Below are 26,313 nucleotides of genomic sequence, written 5' to 3' on the forward strand. Positions count from 1 at the left end.
ATGGCCATAGAGAGTTTGCTGCAGTACATGGGCTCTAGCTCGCTGCTCTGTTGGGCAGCAGGGCTGGTCGCTCTCCTTTATTTCCTTAACAGCTTGAAGAAGCCCGTTTGCAGTTTGCCTCCTGGGCCACGACCTCTTCCTCTGATCGGAAACTTGAATGTCGTGGACCTGAAAAAGCCGTTCCAGTCGCTGACAGAGGTAGGGTCTGAAAATGTGCAATTCCTGAAGCGAGAAATGCAACTAGGGAGATGGAGATGCGATTGTGTTTGCATTGTGTGGAGGGCAGAAATGAGATATTTGGCATATAGGCAGGTTGGCAGAGTGACTTTACCTTCAGAGCTATACACACATATACATGCATTTATATACATAAATATAATACACACACTCCTTCCTCCATACACACACAAGCATAGACCCCCACCCCTTGCAATGAGCAATATTGTTGGTACTTCGAGCCCCTCAGAGGCCGCAGGTAGAAGACTCGAGCTGGGCCAGTCTGCTGACAGATCAGGAGCATTTGCCATCAAGCCATGTCTCACTGCAGACAGACCTCTCCCACTGAAAGTACAGAAGGAAGGAAGGAAGGAAGGAAGGAAGGAACAAATGAACGAAGGGTATCAGCCCCACAGCAGAGGAAATGGGGTCATGTGCACATTTATTTCCAAAGTTAATTATATCCCTGCAATGCAAAGCTCAACTCTGCCTCCCCAACCCTTCCCCTGCACACACACTGGCCAGGGTTATTTAAGACTTGATGCATGGCTTTTATATGTCTAGGTAAACAAACTGTTTTTTCTATGCAGCTCCATGGATAATTTTATTTCTAAAATAGAGAAAAAAGACTTAAATATTCTAAAGCCAGGTGCAATGTTTGTTTCAGAAAGTGTCTGCTGTGCTCCGGTAGGGAGGTGGGGACAATTCAATGTGAATTCAGATTTCTTCTGGTTGCTGTAGAGACGGTTGAGGTGCCGTGAGTGACCTGTCCATACCCCCTGTGTGTGCTTACTGGACACTATGACAGGGGAAACCCGGTCCCCAGTGAATTCCATCAGCCCACCTGAAAGGGCAGGGCAGACACCAAAATTCTCCAGTTAGTCGCAGAAGGGCATCCTGGACTGCAAAAGTACAGAATTCCTATGGCAGTCACACAGTGTTCATCTGGCTTGACTTACGGTGCAGAGGATTGTGCAGAGCACAGTTTTGATGGGCTTCTGGTCCTGAGCTCCCATCTGATCATAGGTATGTTTGAGGGTGCCGGTATGGAAGAGCAACTATTTTTGGCGGTACTGGGGCATTTTATGATACAAATGTCACGCGAAGGCACGAGACTCATTTCCTATAAGCTGCCAAACAGCTTTCTTCAGGCTTTCAGGCCTGCCACATCCAATACTTGTGTTGCTGAGAAAAAACAGCATTGATGCCAAGAAGTACTAATGCAAACAAATGACCAAAGGAAGGCTGGGAGGAGGCTGTGATTCCCTGCCCCTGGCTCTGCCACGCACTCTGTGAGCTGCCAGGGAGGGAAGAACCAGTGTTAATGTTATCTCCCAAGCCGTCAAACCACCATTTGATGAAAACAAATTCAATTTGTCTGGTGTAATAACAGGAGCTGCTTCTAATCTGAAATTCAATTTTCGGTATGTATCTAATGCATAGCAAATGGTAACCCAGGCACATCGGAAACAAGAAGACATTTGGAGCGGATGGCTTGCAGTGTGTTTAAACGAAGTCTAAAACACTGAGTGAATGATTACATTGTCAAAGCCACCCTTCTGTGTAACAGATGATTCATACTTAATTTGCTATAAAAGCCTAGAGCTCCAGTGACATTATCTACAAGAATATGCTTCCTAGTTGGATTCAAGTTTCTGGTGGCCAACAAATAATTTTGCAATGACTGCAACACTACCCACCTTGCCGTAATTAGAGACAAGCGCTGTCCTGAAAGAAAGAGTTATTGTTGAGCTTTGTTTTTGCAGTGTTTGTGGCTTCAGCCTCAAAGATGTCTGCACGCGTGCTTGCCTCAGGTCAACAGCATTAAAATAAACAGGCCTGCCTGCTACGGCATTTTCTAAGCAGCCTCCGAATGGTGGTATCGCTATGCTGGCCTGTTACTGCAGAACACCACAGGAATGCAATGGCATTTTATTGACTTCTCCTCTGATAGGAGCAGTGATAGCAGACACCTTGTTGTGCAAACAGGGTGCAAGCAGAGATGCTGGCAGTTGATAGCTGTTGCTCATTAGTTGCATTACAGCAGCACCTGGAGACTTCAGGCAGGGCTGTGAGGCTCCTTTCGGGCTAGAAACCACCCAGGGTGGTTAGTGCTAGCATTTGGGTCCAGATCTGGTCTTGAATGAACATACTTATTCACCTTGACAGCTCTCCGAGATATATGGCAACGTCTTCACTGTGCATTTTGGACCCAGGAAAGCTGTGGTACTGGCTGGATATGAAACCATCAAAGAAGCTCTTTTAAATCATGCTGAAGAATTTGGAGAGAGGGCAGAAATACCCATATTTAGGAAAATGACGCAAGGAAATGGTAAGTGGCCTTTTGGTTGGTTGGTTTTTGTAGTTTGTCTATGGTCATTATATTCTTACAGCAGGAGAATATCATCCTCTTACAGATTGCTTTTTGTTTATATAACAGCATATCGAGCAGCTTTGGTACCAGTGTGTAAGAAGGCCTTACAAACATTTATTAACCACAGGTAACATAAGGATGTTACACCTTTATTTTAGGCATAGCATTCAGCCATGGAGAGCTATGGAAAACTATGAGAAGATTCACCTTGTCCACACTGCGAGATTTTGGAATGGGAAAGAGAACCATTGAGATCCGAATCCTGGAGGAAGTAAATTCCCTTATCAAATATTTTGAATCCTATCATGGTGAGTGTCAAGACTTTCATCCAGAGACAGAAAACATGTCTAGTGGAACAATAAAGATTAATGAAAGTTTAACTCTGAGCAAATGATATCTCGTGGTTAAAGTTCAGCATATGCTGAAATAGGTTATTAAACTGAGACCTTAAAACATTGAACCTGAGTTCCCTGCTATGCATTTTGGGTGGTGAATAAGTTTTGTCTTTGGGAGCTCAGGACTACATTTCCATAGGAAACCAGACCGACACGGGCATACTCACATTTTCATTTGTTTTCATTGCTTGAAATACAGGGAAACCATTTGATACAAAGATGATACTCAACAATGCTGTATCCAATGTCATCTGCTCGATATTGTTTGGAGAGAGGTTTGAATATGATGATCCTGTATTTCTAACTTTGTTGAAGCTGTTAAATGAAAATACTAAGCTGTTGGGCTCCCCTATGGTGCTGGTAAGAGCTTGATTTTACATTTTGTCTTTTAGCTTTTTTGAGGATATCCGGTTCCCCGTGTTTGTCCTCCAGGCCTCCCACATCTTGCTTCTTGAGGCGAGAACATCAACATTATCAGCCAGCCAGCCTGTACGGAACACATCTGCGGTTCTGTATCCGCAATGCACAGATCCCCTGGGCTTAATCTGTGAAGCTTATTAATAAAGGAAAAAAACCAAAGTCTTTACAAAAGGAACCATTTTACCCTGTTTGAAGAGCAGAAGCACAATACATCTCTCATATCAGAGACTGGCCCTGAAATGCCATCTCAAATCTGCCTCCATGTATTATGCATTCAGTAACTGTCTTAGTTCTGCCGCCCTAGAACCAGGTTTGACAAACTTCTTTTTCCTTTGTTTTGGCTACTGAAACTCAATCTTAGCAAACTAACAGCTGATATAAGCCCGTTCCTTCCTGACACAAAGCTTCTGCTTTGAATACCAGTGGAGTCATCTTTCTGAGCCTCACTGAGTTCTGTGGCTGGCTGTAACTCCAGACTAGCTAAACCCAAAAAACACCACCTGAGCACAGGTCAGAGTTACACACTGCATACAGACAGTCTCCCAGGATGAGGCACCAGCTAACAGCTAATGGTGGGCATTTGTTTAATTGTCTGGCAGGGCAGCTAGTGGTCTCCTTGAAGATGTGCACACCTCCCCTGGGATGATGGGGGTTAGATCCCTCCTTTCTCCTGGCAGTATGTCCATATGACATACTGCAATGCTGTGCTCAGTCCAGCTCCTAGGAACAGGGTAGTTGGGTTAGCTCAGTGCTGTGCCTGAGATAATTGGCTTGGAAAGCACCGTGTTGACACAGCAATATTGTCTGTCTGTGGAGGTGGCCAGTTCAACTCCCTTCTGCTGCCATAAGATGTGACACATGCGAGGGCTTTCCCTGCAATAAGTACAATGCTCACATTCCCACCTTTCACATTTGAGACCTTCTGTCCCACCACCTACACAGCTGGAAGCTCTGAAAGATTAAGCTGGTGAGTCTCCCAAAAGTCATGGCAAGGACTCATGCAGAGGTATAACAGAGAGAATAGTCTATTTCTGCAGCAATTCATAGCTGCTTGGACTGTATGGGCGAATGTGGGGGAATTACAGCCTGAAATGTCAGGGCATGGGACAACGGACCAGCAGTGTGATTTGCGATGCCAGTATGTGTTCAAAATGCCAATTAACAGTAAGACTTCTCTTGCTCCACAGTTATATAATTTCTACCCATCCCTTGGATTTCTCTCTGGAGCTTCCAAGACTGTGCTACAAAATGTCAGTGAACTGAATGCATTTCTCCAGAAGCTCTTCCAGGAACACAAAGAAGAGTTTAATGAAAATAACTTAACAGGCTTTGTTGACGCCTTTCTGATGAAGCAACAACAGGTACTTTAAAGCTGAGTCTCAGAATCTTTCTATTCTCTTAGCTCTGACTTATTATTAGGACTGACCATCTGTCAGGGACTGGGAGTGAATGGAAACGGAACTGCAGCGAGCAGAATGTATCAAAGCTCATACTCACAGTGAGCTGAGCTGTACTCGTTCCATGGCTCCACTGAAGCTGCTGGTTAAAGGGATCTAGTTGTCAAGATGTCCCATGTGGGTGAAGTAAGTTACCATCCAGCACACGTAAGGAGGAGATCATCCCAAACCTTCCTGCAAGAATGGTACAGTGATAAACTTCATTGCAGTAACTAAGTTCCAACTAACCTAATATCTGGACCTGGGGATTGCACATACGCTTGGGACCAAACAAATTCCATATAGCTTAGGCCCTAATGCTAAAATACTAAACATTTAGTTTCCCAGAGCATATAAAGTCACAAAAAGCTAAAATGCAGATAAAAGTGGTGGCAACACAGTCACATATTGGTATCACTTGCTGTGGAACTTATGGCCATTACCTATATGTTTTGAAGGAGTCAAAGAAACCCCACACTATGTTCAACAATGAAAGCCTGTTGTTTTCAACCCTGGACCTCTTTGCTGCTGGGACTGAGACTACTTCTACAACTGTGCGCTGGGGTCTTCTTCTGATGATGAAATACCCAGAAATTCAGAGTAAGGCTGAGAAGTCCTCTTGTACAATACGCTGTTGCATGCTTAAGGCTTTGGTTGTGGAAGGGAGTGGAACTCATTCAGTGTTGTCTAGAGTAATTATTCTGAGTACTCTGAGAGAGATAACAACCGTTGACTTTACAAAGGAATTTTATTCAGCTGGATTGCAATAAACCAGCCCAGCCAAGTGGGAGAGGCTAAGGGCCAGGTTACAGTTACACTAAAGCTCCCCCATCGTTATTCTCCTGCAGGCTATGGGCTTACGTCAGTAAAGGTCTCCTCAGGAGCTGATTCTGATCTGGTTTCTTTTGAAGGCTATGGGGTTACAATGGTGTGTAATCAGAATCAGGCATGGGATGTACTGTAGTGACTCTCTTCAAGCTCCCTTGGCTCAACAACAAACCTGAAAGAACCATGCCATGCCCTGACTTACCCACTTCTGCTCTTCCCAAATACCCCTCAAAGTTTTCCCTTTTCTTCATCCTGGCCAAACTGCAGGCCATTTCAATTGCAAGATAAGAGGGATATCAGCTTCTTAATCCTTTCCTCCCTCCAAGGAAAGATTCAGGAAGAAATGAACCAGGTCATTGAACCAGGAGAGCTGCCTAAGTTGGAGGACCGGAAAAAAATGCCTTATACAGATGCAGTGATACATGAAATACAAAGGTTTGCCAACATTGTCCCAATGGGCGTATCACGATCAACTCCTACCGATGTGAATTTCCAAGGCTATGTGATTCCTAAGGTGAGCTTTGAGGCTAGCAGCTTACACTGCGTGGATTCCTTACGCTTTTGTTTAAAGCAGGCAAGAAGAAAAATATAAAAATCTAAAGACACCGTGATGTGTGGTTTAATCTATGATGCGATCCTTTTTCTTGGATCCAGGGTAGCTGTTATAAACATGTACTGGCCTGTGGTTTGTTACAGCTGTTTGAATCTAGAATAACCAGACAGTTTAATTAAATCACGCTGGTTTGAATCTCTTATGCCAAATGTGGAACCTCTACTTCAGCATCTTTCTTGAAAGATCTGGTTCTGTAAGAAAGGAATGTTTTGTGGTCCAAAAAGAGAGCAGCAGCCACAGATAACAGGCAGAGCCACAGCGGGGCAGGGAAGCATCCCCCAGCTCTGTTTACCATGGCTCAGTCTTACTTGCCTCTTCACATTAGAAAAAAGAAAGCAGCCCAGCTCAACTAGGAAGGTGGTCTGCTCCAAACACCTCCTGTGGGTTTCTTTGATCCCTTTCAGGGTACAGAGATTATTCCGCTGCTGACCTCCGCTCTGAATGACAAGTTACACTGGAAAACCCCGGATCAGTTCAACCCTTCGCACTTCCTGGATGCTGATGGGAACTTCATTCGGAGAGAGGCATTTATTCCATTCTCCATAGGTGAGAGGGGTGTGTGTGCACCACCTGGGGCTAGGCTAATGGCACAGTTCCCCCTGATTCCAGGAAAGTATGACAGTCAAGCACACAGAATACAGGATAAGGGATTTCTGGTCATTTCTCCTGTCCACCATTGCTTTAGGAACCACCTCTTCTTTGGGAGATCTGGGAGACACTGATTTACCCACAGTCACTGAATAATTTCACATACCTGCAGGCTTGAGACAAGTCAGAAGCACCTCTAATATACAGAAAGAAGGAAGGAAAAATTTCCTACCTCAGCAGCCTGCTCTTACAGACTGTACATCCAGTTTAGACGGTCTCAGACATCAACAATAACAGTTACAATGCTGATCATTTACTTCTCTCCTGGTTGTTTTCAGGACGAAGGGCTTGTGTTGGAGAAGGACTGGCCAGAATGGAGCTGTTCCTCTTCTTTGCAGGCTTGCTCCGCAAATTTGTTTTCCAAACCCCTCCAGGAGTGGACAAGTCAGACCTAGATCTCACTGCTGATGTTGGCTTTACCTTGAACCCCATGCCTCACCTGGTTTGTGCTGTGCCCTATGAATGATCAAGTGACGTAGAGTTAGAGTAGTGAACACTTCAAGCTTGAAAGCAAGTCTAGTTACAGGGGAAAAAAGCTGTCTATACCTGAGCTTTAGGGGAAGGAAGACACTGGGCACTGCTATTTTTCTCTTGTTCATGCAATTCTTTCCAAGAGCTCTTGTGGTGTCTGCATAATGCAAACCCTTCAGACACCCCTGAGTACTGCTCTCAGAAACAGTGTGCTTCATTCCTGGAACAGCACATCAGAGATGCAGCTTTCAGGGCTGTTTGAAAGCATGAAATGGTTTCAAGCCTCCTCTATAGATGTAACCCATCAGAGGCTCTCCCCTGAGAGCCTCCATGGAGAATTTCTCAGCCCAAAGTCCAAGCTCTATAGCAGAGCTGATTATCGATGGCCCAGCTGGAGACAACAGACACTTCATGGATCTAGAAATCTCCCCAGGACGGTTGTTCCACTGAGCCTCAGACTGAGCTTCCATTGTGCGATACAACCTGCCTTATCTTTATTACAGAGTCCCAGACACCAGGGTGTAACATGGGCTGATGCCAAGAGCCAGGCATGGGACAGTTATCAGAAAACATCTAAGTGGTTTGGGAAGTGGGTTCATTCCAACTCACACTAGGCACTTTATGCTGAAAAGCCTATTTATGACGGGGCCAATCTAGCAGCTTCCTGCTGCTGCTAAGAAAGGCATTTCCACCACTCCCTCACCTCTCCTGGCTTCATGCTGGCTCTGGCACTTGTCTGATCCCTTACTGGGCCAGCTTAGACCCCTAAACTGGCAGAAAATGACCAGCCACAGAAAGTGAAGCGTTTCTGAATCAGCGTGGCTAAAGCTGGAGACGAGCCTGAGGCAGCGTGAGGGCGATGCAGCGTGGGGCCAGGCAGCAGGACTGCCATGCTCCCATCAGAGAGCTGAGAGAGGCTCAGCCCTCTTCACTTGCACCTTAGGAGCTGTAGTTGCTCTCTAGATCCTCTCTACCCTCCACAGAGAGAGAGAGAGGATTCTTCAGTGGATGATTCAACTGCCATAAGGTCTGAATTGCTCACTCTCTCCATTGACTGCAGGGTGAACAGGCTCCTAATTCAAACTTCAGTCTCATGTATCAGGTGTGTTGGGATGAATAGGGACAATATTTTCCATTTGACTGAAAATGGGGCTTAAACTCTTTAGAAAATGTTTCTGTCTGTCTTCAGCTCTACACCAGATACATAGCCACTGGCATTTCAAACTGCTTTCCTCTCCAGACGTTCCTTGTGTCAGGGATAGGCAGCAAGGTCTCCAGGCAGGGTAACAAATCAGCCTGCACTGCTGAGCAAATACCACTGCCACCGCCTCCCATGGAAGTTGTATGTGCTCAGTACACAGCAGGAGCAGGGACATCACAGTAAGAACTGCAAGCAAAATTTTGGTGCTCACAGAATTGCTTTGGCCACTTAGGTAGGAACTGAAGTTACAAATTCAGAGCTGATAATGCTCATGTTCTGCCGGCGGAGATCCTGCATCACTGTCAAGGCTAATAGGATTTTGAATGTAGTCACTGTGAAAATAGATGTAAAACTGGTAATAGAGTCTGGAAGGAGAAGCAGGTTAGACTTTGTTACCAAGTCGCTCGCCTGTACCATTAACTCGTCATAAGGGGGTCTCTGTAGAAAGCTGGTGACACCCCAGAGACTGCGGCTGTCCTAGAGCAGCTGTTTGATTACTACAATTAATGATTTATTTCATGTAGCAGCCATTAGGAGTAGGAACAACTAGCTGTACCTGCAAGGCTACACTCATTGAGGGAAGTGTGATATGTGTGTGAAATCTGAATGGTGGTGCAGGTACAAGAGAGGAGGCTTCTTCATGTGCTGCGAAACAGGCAGTAAACCACATGTGACTTAGGGAGCACTGAGTCACTGAAGATGCTTTTGTGTTGGGTTGGAGGCAGGAAAGGCAGGTTAGGATGAAGAATAAAGGGAGAAACAGAAAATTACAGAGGCTGAGGGAGAGGTTATGGTAAATCTATAGCATAAAACTAAAGTTGTTGTCTTCTAAAGCTGATCTGTGCTGCAAATGGAAGGAAAGAAAGGAGAAAGAGAATATGAAGGGATGACAAAGTAGGGCAGTCTTTGTTTGGCCAAGACACCGGCTCTTCTCACTAGCTTTAGTTCATGCGACTAAAGGCAACACTCTAATAGTTGTACTGTGCCTTGTATTTGTACTGGTATTGCACTTGTACACACATTGTACTGTGGGGCCAGCTCCAGCTTCTGGATATATCTCAATGAGTCTGCTGAACAAGCTATGAAACAAGAAAGCCTTTGCTGCTACACTTGCTTACGTTTGGTTCGCTGTTGCTCTATTTGCAGTCTAACTACTGCAAGCCTGATATAAATAAATATTTTGCTCTGTTGCTGTTGATCTGGCGTTGCAGGATGAAACCGATTTTGGGTCAAAATTATAAAGTTGGGCTGCATCACCTTTAATACACCCACATTAGAGAGGTGAGCACAGGGATCCCTGGGCAACATGCAGCCAGAAGATGTTTAACAATGCAAAGAGTGAGCAATACTCATAGCCACAAGCAGCTCAAAGGAAATTATTGAATTTCTAACTCCACAAAATCACAACTGAAAAGGTCTTTTTAATACTTAAATAATTGTCCCCTTGAAAAGTATCTTCTATCAAAATCATATGCACAGTCCATATGTTGACGCGCGTTAATTTAATTATATAAGAAACCTGGGACCTTGGATCTTTGTTAGCAAGTCTATAGTTGGGGTTGTATCCTTGCTGACTTAGAGGTCTTAGAGGAACAATTTTCAGAACTCACTATTTGGTGAATTAGGGAGTCCTCCCAGATTCCCAAAGCGCTTAAGACATCATGCAAGGCTTTTTCTTGCATTAGTCCCAGGGAGACAGACAAGCAGCTGAGACAGTATTATGCTCTGGATACCACATTTCCAAAAGGATATGCTGACTTTAGGAGAAGTTAGGACAGGAGGAGAGAAAAATGATGATGGAGAAGGAAAACCCTTCACATGCATACTGGCTTGGAAGATTTGGTTGTTTGCCTTAAAGTGGAGATGGAGAAGAGAAGCAGGAAGAGTAAGGCCATGCAATGTCCTTACATAGAAGATGAGTCATCTGCTTCCATCAGCCTTTTCTCATCACAGAGGCAAAATGGAAAATTAAAGTGAATGGCAGTAAATTTAAACTAATAGAAGGAAATAGATTTTTATGCCTGCTACAGCCTTTTAACACTGGAGAAGGGATGCAACTCCATGTACTTCAACATAAACACTAGACTCCAAACAAGACCAGGAAAAAACATTTTCTTGGCCAGGGAATACATTATCTTACAGTGCCCTCGGAGTTCCCATGGCGCCTGGGTCTGGCTGCTGTCTGAGACAGGACGTGGCTCTGGATGCCTCTTTGATGTGGCGTCTTACAGTGATTCCTGTGGCTCCTGCCCTTGCTTAAAAGGAACTTGTCACAGTAAATGCCAGCAGGAGTTATCTGAGGCTGCAGTCCTGGATGCACTGCTGGTCAAGAATGGGACTGGCAGGGAAGGCACAGGGATTTGGGGGGATTTAAGTTCATTTAAAGGATGCAGGGCTGGTGCTTTACTGGCTAGCTCTCCCCAGGCTGGCTAACTGGCAGCGCAGTGGCTGTGCTTGGGGGTTGTTGGATGATGCCCATGCTCCACATCCTCACCAGCGCCACCTGGTTCACATGCTGTGGCACGGGATTGCCACATGGCCACGAGGGACCGAGGACAACCCAGCTGCACCCTGAGGAGCCTGGCTGCCCTAGGAATGCACCCGAAGCAGTGTCCGCGCCTGGCAGGTGTTTTGTGCTCAGCTCTGTGTGCTCAGGCAGGGGATCACGTAGCAGCGCGGCTCCGGAGTGAAACACGTACCAGACACATTACTGAGACAGGAATTTCTTGTCATCGCAAGAGCTTGACTTACCTTTGTCATTTTAATGCATTGCACTCAGAGCCTGGTTTAAAAAAACCCAATACACTCCCCCCTGGCTTTTCAGAGATAATTTAAGTCTCTTTCTGAAAGGCCTTTTTATGATTTCAGCGGCTCCCAGGGCAAGGATGAAATAAAAGGAGAGCGGCAGCAACATGTAACTTTTGCACTGCAGGGTGCTGCCGGTCAAACAAAACCCTGCAGGAACAAACATTTTACACAGGGCACAGAGCACGTGCCATCACAAGTTCTCATCGCAGTGCCCACATTCGGCACCCTGTGCCAGCCCTCATCCTTCTTGCCTGTCTTTACAGCCCTTCTGCCTCTTTGCTCACTTGAGCAGGCAGGGTTGAGTCATCCTGGGCATGCTCTGGAGGAAACCGTTGCCTCCAGCCCATTTCTTGGAAACTAATAAAAAAAAATAATCCCAGAAATGTTGCAACACACTTGCTTCTGCTTCTGGGCAGCTGCTGTGCTGTAACATCTCCACACCACGCAGGCAGCTCCAGCGTGCAACCAAGCAGCCATTTGCTTTGGGACCGTGCTAACCATAGCTGTGCCCTCCTTCACATTAGGTCCACTTCCTTCCCTGCCTTCTTTACATTTGCAAGGCTGAGGACCTATATTTGCTGACTAATAGCCTTTATATGATCTCACCTTTGGATAAATGTACCTTTAGCCTTGTGCTTCCTGATCATTTAAGACAGCTCTTTCTTCCCTGAACAATCTTATTCCATTGGCTGTTTATTCCCAATATCCTCCTGAAAGCCACTATTCAACCAGGTAGATCCCAATTCCTTCTGTACAAGATTTAAACCTTTGTGAGGGATGCGAGCTCCAGGTGTTTCATATCTTTGACTTAAAATAATTCATTCTCCTGTCTTGTTCCCCTTCTGAAGCCTGCCAGGTCAGCTGACTTCATTAACTTCATTAACTTCTTCCCTCTATCTCTTAGAAGCTGCTCTTGCAAAATGAAGAAAACTCCCAGAAGTTTCAAATCTAATTTTGTCTTTCCATTCCACCTATGAATCCACTCATGATCACTTGATCCAAGCTAATTTTCCATGGCTAGCTATTGCATGTCCTCTACTTCAGACACAAAGTCTGAAATCACATCCCTTCCGGGCAGTTCAGAGCCGACTTTATGAAGAAGTTTATGGGCTACAACCCCCAGGGATACATGGGCTTTACCATTATTAACAACCTTTGATCTCCACTTGACATCAAGAAAGCTAAAGTCTCCTGTAACAATACTATTTGTCTCTCTAGTAACACGGAGATCTCAAACCCTATCAAAATCTGAATCTGGAGGTTTCTAATAGGATTCAGAGAAACCTTTCTATTTCCCCGTGTCAGCGGAGTGTTTGGAGGGTCACAGTACTGCTAATAAAGGACCTTGAGGTCCCAGGGGGAGGAGGAGGTTATAGAGGAATGCCAAGCACCTTTTCCCATGTATATGTTCTTGCACACACATGCATGGGTTTGTAATTTGAAACTCTCTTTACTTCTGGACAGGCTTTGCAAACTGCTTAGACCACATTCTCTGAGGTGTTTAAAGAGGGTGGAGTATGCAATATTTATTTAGGTACTCTACAAACCTTAATAAGAATCGAGTGCTTGTAGCAGTTGCAGAGAGCAAACAGCCAGCTGGCAGAAACGGAACAGTGCCACTGCATTTTTATTGCTTCTAATCCCCTGAAAAATAGATTATTACTAAAAAAATGTCTTTTTTAATTTCATTTATTTCTGATCCTGCATTAATTTGTCTGCTATGTGCAGCAGTATTATTAGCTGGACTCTATTTTTCAACTGGCTATAAAAATTCAGCTTTTAAATTTCCTCCTGGTCCAACTCCTCTTCCGATCATTGGTAACCTGCACTTGGTGGATCTTAGAAGGCAAGATAAATCAATAATGAAGGTAGGACAAAAACCCCCAAACCCAGACCCTCATGCATTTTAAAGCTGCCTGGGATATATCAGTGAGAACTTTTTGTCTTTTTTAATTCAAACTAAATTGTAAAGGTGTGAAAATTGCTTTATAATACTTTTCTGGGCTTCTTCTAGCCAATCTCTGTGTCGATGCAATGTCATTTATAAGCGATCGACCATTAAAAAAAGACCTGTGGGTAATATGGGATTTCTTCATGTAATTGTGATGATGTACATGAAGTATATAATGCTTGTGGGATTTGAAATATTAATTTGACAGTTCGGACACCCGGAAATCTTTTAAAGCAGTAGGACATAACTAACATGGAATGAAATTTCTTCCCTCCCTTCCGCCCTGGAGAACTGGCAAGGGGAATTCCACGATGCAGTGACCCCAAAACTGCTTTGGAGAGGGCCAAATCCAGATGCCCCACTGCAAAATCCACTTCCCTCTTGATGAATTGGATACGCATTAAAATCTAGACACCAGTACAAGAGAGGGCTGGAAAAGTTGCGCTAAGGCACCAGAATGAATAGCCTCTAAGATATTCTATTAACCTGTAATTAAGACAACTTACCCCGCTTATGGTGGTAAACTGTTCTTCGGTGCAAGACGAGGCTGGCACAGCCTCGGGTGTTTATGTCAGGCTGCTGTGTGCTCACTCCTCCCCTTAGCAGACAGCACCCTCGAGGATCAACGTGCGCCAGGGTCAGGGACCCAGTGAGCAAACAGACAGCGGCAGTTCACAACCAGGCGTCGACACAGCTCCCGTAACACCGGTGCTCAGCAAACACCGGTGGTTCTCTGGGAGCAGCTGAGCGGTGGGTTAGCACCGCCGTGGGGTGAGGCTCCCAGCACCTGGTGTTGTTATGGGCAGTGTCAGGGTTGGGGTCAGTTTACCCAGCGGGGCTGGGCAGATGTTGCTGCGGTCTCTGAACGGCAGTTTGGAATTACCCCCGCATGCTCTCATCACCTGCTGGGCTATATTTGGTATTGCCTATGTTTGCCTTTACTTTGGGATTACTCCAGAGGGGTTATCCCTCCATCTCACCCCACAGAGAGCAAAAAATGGTGATTGCATTGAGCAGCAGGCACCAGCGTTTGCTGGCTGGGCACCCTGATGGGGGTGTTTGCAGGGCGCGGGGGGATGCCCCCCTCTCCTCTGCAAAAGCTGCTGGTGGACCTGGCGCAGGTGAGGCTGCGTGCATACACCGTGTGTTTGCTTAGGCAGCGGATTTGGACTGTGGCTTCCCATCACCTTGCTCCAGCCCAGCCCACACTCTTCTTGGCTGTCCCCGAGTGCTGTTTCCAAGCTGCTGGGGAGCAAGATGCAGCTGCAGCGGTGGGGCGGAGGTAGGCAGGAGTAGTCAGCCTCCCACAGTCCCCAATGCAGCGCCGAGGAGATGTGTGGGCTGGGGGGGGGGCATGACAGTCTCACCCTTGTAAAATGCAGGGATGTAGCAGCAGGCACACACACGACGGTCCTTACGGAGCGTGGATTTCCCTGTCAGCCTGCCTCGCTCTGCGCAGACCCCTTTCCTTGGCAAAGAGGAGCGGGGATCTGCGCAGAACACAGCAGCTCCGGAGACACGTAATAGGACATGCCAGCAGGACTGCACGCTCCTGGAGGGATTTTCAACCCCCTGAGGCACTGTGTTGCCTTTGTAAGCTGCCAGCAAGGCACAGCTTTGGCGGGGAGCTGTGAAGAATTTATCCTGGGGCATGTGGCAGTGAAAGAGTCTCTTTGCATCCTGGCAAAGATACCTCCAGAGCCTTCTCAGTGCAAAATGAGCATCACTTTATGTACAAGCATGGGGACAGCCAGCAGTTCAGGCAGCCTTCTGCTCCTGCCGTGGGTTTCCCTGCTGTGCCTGGCTGAGCTCTAGGTACCAAAGCCAGGTCTGAGCAGAGGGGCATGGATTTGCAATTTGTGGTCATCCAGGGCAAACTAAATGCCTGGTGTGGGAAAAACAGCTCCTCTGATCTAGTAGCAGGGATGCAGGAGTGCTTTGGTATGAGAGGAGCACTGTACCAAAGCTTTCCTGTGTGACAGCATCATTTTTTGCACTGAAATTGTCTTCTCTGTTTTCATCTTTCACCAGTTTGCCAACTTGTGTTGCCGTTTGAGGTCCAGTCTTTAACTCTAGGTGGTTTTTTTTTTTGTTTTTCATTTACTTTCTCCTTAACAACAAAACCAGATTAGTAATGCACTGATGGGGGTGGGGGTTCTTTTGTGGCAAGAAGCCTAAAATCCATACGGATGCTAGCCAGGCATCCGTACAAAATGCCTCGTGCTTGCCCGTGATGAGCTCTGGCTCACAGGCGCCGTTCTGCAGGTAGCGGCTCCGCAGCCGTTCCCAGCAGGGCACCAGGAGGTAATATGTCCTTTCAGAAAGCAGCGGGCGCTTGCCCTGTGCACACTCCCTCTCTTCCTGACCATCACAGCTCGCCTCTTTTTCAGCTTGCGGAAAAATACGGCCCCATCTTCACCCTCCACTTTGGGTTCCAGAAAGTTGTGGTCCTGACCGGGTACGAAGTTGTGCGGGAGGCGCTTGTGAACTACACAGAGGAGTTTGTAGACAGACCATCCATCCCAATATTTGACCAAATTCAGAATGGAAACGGTACTAGAGAAATGAGCGGGAGCGGGCGGGAGGGGCGACACCGTCGCTTAGTGCCAGCCTAACTCTACTTCCCCAGAGCCTGGCTTTTAAACATCCCCCTTGGACCCTTCTGAAGCCAAGCCAACAGAAAATATTTGGCTTTCCTCGCTTTCATGCAATGCATCCTGGCTTTTCACTACCATTATTTTTGCTAATGCACTTGCAGCCGATCCATATCCTAAACGTTCGAGGGTGAAGAGTGGGATTTTTAAAGGCACCGTGGTAATTCTGGGGTTAATTTCTGTAAGACATCAATGAGAGTGGCTCTCCACCACCACCACATTTACAAACCTTCCCCACGGTTTCAGGGGACTTTGAACTAACTGGTTTGGCTATTTGGAGCTGTAGGGTTTTTCCCTTTCTCCCACTGCCAGGTGCCACAATTTTGGACATCATCAGCCCCCCCCCCCATGACTTGCCTCCCCACAAAAGCTCTTGGGTGGACCACGTGAAACAGGTTCAGGCAGAAGCAATAGGCTGAGGCTGGAAATTTGCCCCCACAAACCACCTCATGGTTTTTCCAGGGCAACTGAGTATTTCAGAGGACTTTTTGCCTTGTTTTTCCATCCTCTGCTTCAGCTGAGGCTTTAGCTCTGAGCATCCAAAAGGCAGCTTTATATGCTGGTCACAGGCTGAAGTTGGGATCACAATTAGGAATTAAATTACCCAGCCATAATATCAATAGATGAATTTATCGCTACATAAGGAAAAGGAATCGATAGGGAGAAAAACATTTTTCAGGGCTAATTTACATGTAAAATATCCCTGTGGGAAACTGTCAGTATTGCACTATAAGTCCTTTCACACTTACCTTCTCAGCCCAAGTCTGAGCCACTTAGAGGTGACCCAAAGCTGCAAATTCACAGGGGCTATTAAGTAACAATGGTCACAAATTTTCCAATGAAACATTTTTTTATTCAGAAAATGCCAATTTGTTGACTCTGAAGCTGTTTGCAGAAAATGAATTATCCAGATGAAAGTACCTGAATTAAAGGAAAATTAAAAATAAAGTTTAGAAATTTGCTTTGACATTTTTAGAGAAAGAAGTTTTGCTTTCCAAATTAAAACTACATGGCTCTAAAATACTGTTTATTCTAGAAAAAGCAAACACATTTTAAAAACCTTGCAGTGCCGGCATCCAGTTTTTCAATTGACACAATCTGAAACAGTCTTTGGATTACTGACAAAATTTTTTTTTTTGCTGTTTCCAACACTTTGACAGGATGAAATACCCATCCCTGCTTGGTGGTGTTAGTGATCATCAAGGCATGAGCTCAGTGACCTCTACAAAATGACAGTATTTTTGCCACTGCTGAAAATACAGTGTTGCCATAAAACAATTCAGCACTGGCCAGGGTTGAGGAGATTGAATGATCCCATCTGACATAGATAAAATATCTTTATGACTGGAATAGGACAAAGGGAGAAGCTTCAAAGACACAAGGTCGTTGCTTGAGGCCCTAGACTTGCAAGCAAACAGGGTCAGAAAGGTCACGTGATTAACTTAGACCAACATCTCTCCCCAGCTCTACAGCCAACCAGTACTGGTCTGAAAGCCATACCTGCTTATCTTCCACTCAGGAGAGCACTGGGGCAGACTGGGTTGGGTGGGAGCTTGTTTTTCCCACACTACAGGCTCAGTGAGACGGGGAGAAAGGAGCTGAGAGGATACAGGGATGGGGCACACAGAAATGGGAGACCCTTAGTCCCCAAATCCATGGGAAACCGGGCAGCAGAAACAATTGTGGAGATCCCTCTTCATCCAGTCCCCTGTTCTGTTTCGCGTGGTGGGGCTCCTCCGTGCATGAGCCCAGCAGTGATGTCTCACGGCCTCCCCAGGTTTGTTCTTCTCTATTGGGGACCTGTGGAGAACAACTCGGAGGTTCACTGTATCCAGCATGCGCAACCTTGGCATGGGGAAAAAAATGATAGAAGGGAGAATTTTCGAGGAGCTTCACTTCCTTATTGAGATGATCAAATCATTCAAAGGTGAGCTGGAGACCATCATGGTGCTGAACAGCCTCATATGTGTCACTGCTGCTGCAACATCTCACTCACATTTCCATCCTCCTCCCGTTGCAGGGGAACCTTTTAGCCTGACGTCCTTCAACTGTGCTCCAATCAACATCACCTTCATCATGCTGTTTGGGGACAGGTTTGACTATAAAGACCCAACATTTCTCACTCTCTTAAGACTCATAGATGAAATTATGATTCTTCTGGGATCTCCGTATTTGAGTGTAAGTAACCTGTCGACAGATTAAAATTTTTTTTTACGCTGGCACATCACATTTGTGAGCCACACAAACCACAGAATTTAGTTCAGCATTTTTCAGATATTCAGAACCAGCCATTACACCTAAAATGTGACAGTTCTCCTGTCATATCACCTTGGTCACTACGAGTGTGCAGCCAGAATGACCTTTGCTACTCTCCTTTTGAACCACCTTGCACATCTGTGTGGAGCTAAAATGAGGACTGAACTATGGTTATTTTAGTTCCACACATATTTTTTTGTCTTCTTCAACGTAATTGCACCATCTAGGCTTTCTTTGCCTTTGTTGCATTTTCTAAAAAGGGACATTCAGTGTTGATGTCCAGGTGAATAAGATTTCACAGACTGCATTAAAAATGCTTACTTGCAGAGTACCAGGAAAACTCTGCTTATCTTCAAACTATCACACCCTGTTCTTCATAACTGATGTTGGAAAAAAACAGCCTGTCTCATACTGATCTAAACAGACTGGTGGCCTGGCACACTGGAGCCCCAACTCTGTTGAGAGGCTGACCAGGCTGTCACTGGTAGAGGATCTGTTCCCACAGAACAGCATAAATACTTAAAATTAGGTAGTACTAAAAAGAGGCTCAAAGGTTGCAAAGCACTCCCTTATGAAAATCTGCCCAGGAAGTCCCTGGGATGCTAAGATACTACTACTACAAGACAAAACTCAACTGATATGTCATGCCTTAGGAAGAAGCTGTTTCAGCATGCTGATATTTCTGCAGACTTAATGCTTCTCTTTTTTAATTCCTCATTAGTATTTCAATTTCTACCCGTTCCTTGGATTTCTTTTCAAAACCCACAAGATTATGCTTGGGAAAATAGAAGATGTGCGTGTCATTTTAAGGCAATACATGAAGGCAAGCAGGGAGGATATCAACGAGAACAGCGTGAGGAGCTACATTGACGCACTGATATTCAGGCAACAAGAGGTATTTGACTGCTTAGCTCTGTTGACTGTTTGCAATGTCTCCTTTGAATTTTCTAGCTAAAAGTGTTGCTGAGTCTTGATTTCAGTCATGTCATGTAAACCTATTGAAATCCATACTGTTATTCTAGTGGCATTGAAATCAGATGCCATCTCTTACAGTTGGTGTAATGTACTGCAGGGATTTTTCTATCAAAATTCAGATATGAAAGGCACTGTCTCAGTCCACTCCTGAAATAGCAGCGGTAATAATGCGAGATCAACTCCTTGTTCCTAGTATAAAATGCATGAATTCACATGAAAGCTGACTCTGCCTTTCTTTTTACAACAAATCAATTAATCATTGATAGTGTTGCTCCAAGATGAATGATACACTTACTTAAAGTACTTGAATGATAAATCATCAGTACAAGTCCTAGCCCTGCCCTGCATCTTACTTTAGCAGAGACTCTGCAGTTTCACACATCAGTTGATTTCATTCAACACAAAATATGTGGGCCCTGAGTTTTTTCTTCTTTCCAACTGGATCTGGGCCAACTTTAGGCACTAAGTATTCTACATAGCTATGTGAAGGAAGGGTCAGTACAGTCCTAAAGCCCAGCAGAAATGGTCTGAAAGGTCATTTTGAACATTGTTGGGGATTGAAACCTGCCCTTGGGCAGGAGGAGTCCCTCGGAGCTAGGATTAGCTGAATCTCCTTCTGTACAGGGGAGAGACCAGGCAAGGAAGGAGAGGCGGTGGGGTAGCCCTGTATGTTAGGGAGTGTTTTGACTGTCTAGGTCTTGATGTTGGTGATAACAGAGTTGAGCGTTTATGGGTAAGAATCAGTGGGAAGGCCAACAAGGCAGATATTATGGTGGGAGTCTGTTACAGACCACCCGACCAGGATGAAGAGGCAGATGAAATATTCTACAAGCAGCTGGGAGAAGTACCACAATTGCTAGCCCTTGTTTCTGTGGGAGACTTCAACTTGCCAGACGTCTCCTGGAAATACAATACGACCGAGATGAAACAGTCCAGGATGTTCCTGGAGTGTGTGGAAGAGAACTTCCTGACACAGCTGGTGAGGGAGCCAACTAGGGAAGGTGCCCGCTGGACCTGCTGTTTGTGAACAGAGAAGGACTGGTGGGTGATGTGATGGCTGGAGGCTGTCTTGGGCATAGTGATCATTAAATGATAAGAGTTTTTGATTCTTGGAGAAGTAAGGAGGGGCGTCAGCAGAACTGCCACCTTGGACTTTTGGAGGGCAGACTTTGGCCTGTTTAAGAGAGTCCCTTGGGAGGCAGGTCCTGCTTGACTAACCTGATCTCCTTCTATGACAACGTGACCTGCTTAGTGGATGAGGGAAAGGCTGTTGTCTACCTAGACTTTAGTAAAGCCTTTGACATTGTTTCCCACAACATTTTCCTGGAGAAACTGGCTGCTCATGGCTTGGATGGGTGTACGCTTCACTGTGTTGAAAACTGGCTGGCTGGCTGGGCCCAAAGAGTTCTGGTGAATGGAGTTAAATCCAGTTCATGGCTGGTCACAAGTGGTGTTCCCCAGGGCTCAGTACTGGGGCCAGTTCTGTTTAATATCTTTATCAGTGATCTGGATGAGGGGATCGAGTGCACCCTCAGTAAGTTTGCAGATGACACCAAGTTGGGTGGGAGTGTTGATCTGCTGGAGGGTAGGAAGGCCCTACAGAGGGATCTGGACAGGCTGGATCGATGGGCAGGGGCCAACTGGATGAGGTTCAACAAGGCTCAATGCTGGGTCACAACACTCCCCAGGACCCCCTTGGGTCACAACAACCCCATGCAATGCTACAGGCTTGGGGAGGAGTGGCTGGAGAGCTGCCTGGTGGAAAAGGAATAGTGCAGCCAGCAGGACTAGGGAAGTGATCGTCCCCCTTGTACTCGGCACTGGTGAGGCCACACCTTGAATACTGTGTTCACCTTTGGGCCCTTCACTACAAGGAAGATATTGAGGTGCTGGAGCGTGTCCAGAGAAGGGCAACGAAGCTGGTGAAGGGTCTAGAGAACAAGTCTTATGAGGAGCGGCTGATGAAACTGGGGTTGTTTAGTCTGGAGAAGAGGAGGCTGAGGGGAGACCTTCTTGCTCTCTACAACTACCTGAAAGGAGGCTGTAGCGAGGTGGGGGTCGGTCTCTTCTCCTTAGTAACAAGCGATAGGACAAGAGGAAATGGCCTCAAGTTGCACCAGAAGAAGTTTAGGTTGGATATTAGGAAAAACTTCTTCACTGAAAGGGTAGTCAGGCACTGGAACAGGCTGCCCAGGGCAGTGGTTGAGTCTCCATCCCTGGAGGTATTTAAAAGAAGGGTAGATGTGGTGCTTGAGGACATGGTTTAGTGGTGGACTTGGCAGTGTTAGGTTAATGGTTGGAGTCGATGATCTTAAAGCTCTTTTCCAACCTAAATGAGTGTATGATTCCATGATTTTTTCTGAACCTGTGAGGCTGAGTCTGTGAACAGCATCTGGCTCTGGGCGTCAGCCTGCTTCTGGGTCGAGACAGATGCCGAACTAAAACTCTACTCCAAACCTTCCATCTTTGGTGCTCCCATCTTTGGTGAATGCTGTGCATTCAAGATCAGGTCTATTTTATCACCTATTTCACAAGCACAAGATCATAGCCAACAGTGTCGTAGGCTATGCAGTATTTCCCAAGCTTGCTGAATACTAAGACTGATGGTTTTAAGACCTTTCTTACCATTTGTGTTTTTCAAGGAGAAAAACAAGAAAGACAGCCTCTTCCATGATGACAACTTAATAGCATCCATACTCGACCTGGTCATGGCGGGAACAGAGACCATAGCCACAACACTCCAGTGGGCCATCCTGCTGATGATGAAATACCCAGAGATTCAAAGTGAGCTCCTTTCACCTATGCTCCATCCGTGGTGTGGCAGATATGGGGAGGGGAGAGGCCTGGCCTCAGATCCACAGGAGCTCTTTTGCCTTAATAGCTAAATCCCATCTGTTTATTATTATGAACTCCTGATGTAATTGGATGCTGATCTAAGTCACAACCAAATAGTCCCCACACCTTGCTGGGAGAGAGGATGAGTGGAGATCAAAGTATGATGCTGGGGAAACAACCCATCCATGTGCCTGAACTAGAAATAGAGCGGGGAAACCCAGGCTGGCATTTTAAGAATCCTCTCCCTCCAGACCCTGGAAAAATATGTTTTTCCCAAAACCAAATCAGGAACTGGCGTCCTTGCTGGAATCCAACAGTGTTTGTTCCTTCCAGAAAAGGTGCAGGAGGAGATTGGGAGAACCGTCAAAGCTGGAAGCTGGGCTACATATGAGGATCGGAAGAACATGCCATTTACAAATGCAGTGCTACACGAAGTGCAGAGGTTTATCACCCTCCTGCCCCACGTTCCCCGTTGCACTGCTGTTGACACCCACTTCAGGGGCTACTTCCTTCCTAAGGTAGGTAACTGCTCCAGCCCAGGAACACACCACCTCGTTTTTGCCAGTGCCATTAAATACTGGTTTCTTTAGAGGGAATTATAGGACTGAAGCCCAAAGTAAGCATCCAAACTCACCCCCAGAAGAGTTTCTTCCTCTCCAGTGACTATGTTGAGTCCAGAGAGACCGGCATTGTAGGACTCAACTCAGTCACTCTCATGCTCAGGACTTGCTCACTGCACAAATGACCCTGGTTTACCTCCTTGATGCCATCTGCCAGGGAATTTACAGGACCTGACCCTCTGCTTGAGGTTTTCACAGCACCCTGTGGGGTTTGGCTTCAATCCTTAGCACTGCTGGGAAAATCTCACTGACTTCTCTCTGTGTTGGCTGATGGGATAAAACCCTCAGGGTCTCCACCTACCCCAGGTGGAGCAAATCTCCTGGGACACCAAAGTCTGTGTCACAAAATTAAGCAAAACAGAGCACTTTTGCTATCTTTTGTGCCTTGATGTACTTTTCTTTCAGGGTATAATTGTAATCCCGTCGCTCACCTCAGTGCTGCTGGATAAGACACAATGGGAGACACCACATCAGTTCAACCCCAACCACTTCCTTGATGCTGAAGGGAATTTTGTAAAGAGAGAAGCTTTCCTGCCCTTCTCCACAGGTAACTAAAGGGCTGATCTGCACAGAGCTGAGGCTGTGACAGGACCATTTGATTACAGTATACACCAATGGGGTCTTCATGGCTAAGTACTGCCTTTAACTCGGTCAATAAGCAATGAGACAACTGAATGGAGTCAATTGTTCTGCATCCAGGCAAATGGCTGCTCTCAGAGCACACCTCTCCCACCACTGAAGGGGTTGGTTCCCAAAGGTTCAACAGGAGAGAAGACAAAGAGATATATTGTGTCCAAGAGAAGGTGGAAAAATGCCTCAAAACTGTCAGGAGTAGGTGGATAACCAGTAGGACTGGTGGGGCTGCCAGCATAGCTCTGCACGGGGTTTCGTGAGCTCTCCTGGAAGTGAGGGTACAATCCAGGTACCCTCAAGTCCTGTCTCGAGGCAAGTCCCACGTGTCAATGGGTCTTGACAAGGCCTCATCCATTGCTCACAGGGCCAAGGAAGAGAGTCCCAATAAACCCTGCACCTTGGCTGGGTATTGCAGCCAGCAGAGACCCAATATAGGACAGAGTACACCAAACCGTATTACTCTCTCTGTGAAATCTTAAATCCAAGGCCCTGGATTGTTCCCAAAAATCACCTTGGACAGTGATTCTTCTAGTGGCACTTTTAAGAGCTCCCAAGGATTCCCAGCAAGACCTGTTCTTATAGAGGAAGAAGCACAGACCCATGGTTAGGGAAGGTGGTAGAGCACTTGGCATCCTGACACTACCTCTGTCTGTCATTTTGGTCAAGTCACAGACTTTTTCTTTTATTTTTTTAATCTCAATTTCATCTGCAAAATATGATTAACATTCTTTCCCTGGAGTCTCATAAACCCAACCCCCTTGGGACTTAAACTGACCTAATGGTAGGAACAGTTGTTAGATATCAGAAACTCTCCCCTGAGCCATCCTAAAAGAAGAAATATCACTTATGCATTGCCTTCCTGACAGCCATAAATGCTTCCAAAGGTTGCGCATTTCCAGAAATGCCTGCCCCCAACCCATGCCCTCCATGGCTGCAGCAGCGTGCATTATGAGAGGGCACAGCTGGATGGAGCAGTCTTGATGGGAGTTTAACAAATCCCAGCACTGTAGGAGCCCGTAAGTACTATAAAGGGAGATCTCCTGCAGAATCCTGCAAATCCTCCCATGCAACCTTACACTTTCCAGCTGTTCCTCTGAAAGGATGGCTTGAAGGGATTCCAGAATGTGCTCCAACCACAGCCCCGCAGCAGTGACTTCTGACGTTAGGAAGCCAGTTCTCGCTGTCCACCAAGTGCTTCACCTGCACAGGGACCATCATGCAAGGGATGGGAATCTAACACAAAGAGGGGGCAGGAAAGAAGAAACGCAGTCTTTTGTAAAAGTGGGATGTTAGGATAAATTCCACAGGAAAAGCGAGTTTCAAACCATTCCGCTTTGGGAGGAGGTGGCATTTTTCTATCATCAGGCTGCTTTTTAAAGAGAAAGGGTTATAGATGCTGAGAGGGTTGGAAGAGCTAAGGAGAGGAGAGGGTACATTATAAATGCATAATAACCCTGTAACATGGCTGTGGTAGGTAGCTGTGGGATAAAAGAGACCAGGCAGGCATGTTGGGCCAGTGTGACTGGGACAGCTGCCTTTAGCAACACGGGCTCCTTTGCTCTCAAACATTCTGGAGCATTTCAAGGTTTCACTCCTGCTTTCACTGCAACATCTCAGATGCTAACATGTTCATGGCAAATATTCTAGTTTGATCTTTCCATCAAGTAAACAGACTGCTTTAATCTTCAGGGCGAAGGAACTGCATTGGAGAAAGCCTTGCCAAGATGGAACTGTTCGTCTTCTTCGTAGGGTTGCTGCAGACGTTTACTTTTCAACCCCAGCCAGGAGTTTCAGAGTCTGACTTGGACCTTACCGTCCCCCAGACAACTTTCACATTAAGGCCTCAGCCTCAGGCAACCTGTGCTGTCCCGTGTGAATAACCACAGCCTTGCTGAAGAGCAACTCAACAAGTGGGGAAGCTGCTTAGACCAAACTTATCTATGCTAGGACTCGCCACCCCCAATCCTGCCACATCACCCTCTTTCACATCCCCTTCCCACTGTCTCCATCCACTCCCACTCCACTGCTTTCCACCGCTACATCTGCCCTATAGTTTGCTGACCCCCTCTTTGCTCCCATGCTGTGAGGAGGTGCATATGATCAATTAGAAACCATGATCGTGGTTGACAAACACACACTTCTTAAGACAGACTCTGCATGGAGCCAATGGAGGGGCCAAGGAGGTGGTCTGGTGAAGGGGGTGCAGCCCATGAGTAGGAGATGTGACACCCTGGCTCCCATGGCAAAGCAGTGAGGTTCATAAAGTCACAGAAATCGGCCCAAAATCCTGAGGAAAGACGCACTGCTGCTTGCTGGAAGCTACAGAAATACACTGTGGGTCACACACTTGAACCATCCATAGGTACCTCCCAAACTTTTCCAAGCTCTCTAATTACCCATAGCTTCTAGCAAAATCCTACCAGCCTAGGCAGCCAAGTCAAACACTGAGAGTGAAAAAACAGATCGATTCATGTGATTTGAGGACGAAGTTACTTCTGCCTTGGAAGAGTGTCCTGAAAGATGCCCCAGAGTCTGCAAACCTGTTTAGATAAGCAAGTGCTGCTACCACCAAGTTCAACACTGCATCACAGTCTGAATGAAACAAGATCTACATTTCTAAGTTTGCAGTCTAAATCATAAGGCCACGTGAGATTTGTACCAGCAACCGATCATGAAAGGCTAATAAACTAGACCCATTTCTAGGTTTATGATCTCTGTCTTTCCTGACCTTGTTAAATAGGAGCAAACACTGTTCCTCTCTTCAGACTTCCTAGGTAATGCTAAGAGCCAACATCAGCGTTCAATCTGGTATTTGGGATGGTATGGCCATTGGAACCAGCCATGCAATTTCCTTGCAAATGATGTCAAGTTTCACAGTGCTTGTATTGCACACACACAGACAGAACTGGGATCAGGCATTAGATGACACCTGGTTTTGGTTGTTTTTCTTTCCTCTGTAGCTTTGTCTGGCTGTTGTGC

The 26,313-nt window shown here is 46.1% G+C and overlaps 1 protein-coding gene across 1 annotated transcript; it reads left to right on the forward strand.

Annotated features, from left to right (window-relative positions):
• LOC309591533 (uncharacterized protein) lies at positions 1-25,214 on the forward strand (the record flags this gene model as incomplete). The annotated part of the gene is made up of 18 exons (XM_082314005.1): positions 1-198; positions 2,386-2,548; positions 2,749-2,898; positions 3,185-3,345; positions 4,593-4,766; positions 5,300-5,441; positions 5,996-6,183; positions 6,687-6,828; positions 7,209-7,381; positions 13,066-13,278; positions 15,752-15,956; positions 17,793-17,942; positions 18,036-18,193; positions 18,993-19,166; positions 21,889-22,030; positions 22,415-22,599; positions 23,107-23,248; positions 25,024-25,214. The coding sequence occupies 18 exons, from the start codon at positions 1-3 to the stop codon at positions 25,212-25,214; spliced, it is 3,051 nt and encodes a 1,016-aa protein (XP_082170131.1).
• Between the last annotated feature and the right edge of the window lie 1,099 nt (positions 25,215-26,313).

Source organism: Platalea leucorodia (assembly GCF_965183815.1).
Source record: "Platalea leucorodia genome assembly, chromosome: 5".
Classification (NCBI taxonomy): domain Eukaryota; kingdom Metazoa; phylum Chordata; class Aves; order Pelecaniformes; family Threskiornithidae; genus Platalea; species Platalea leucorodia.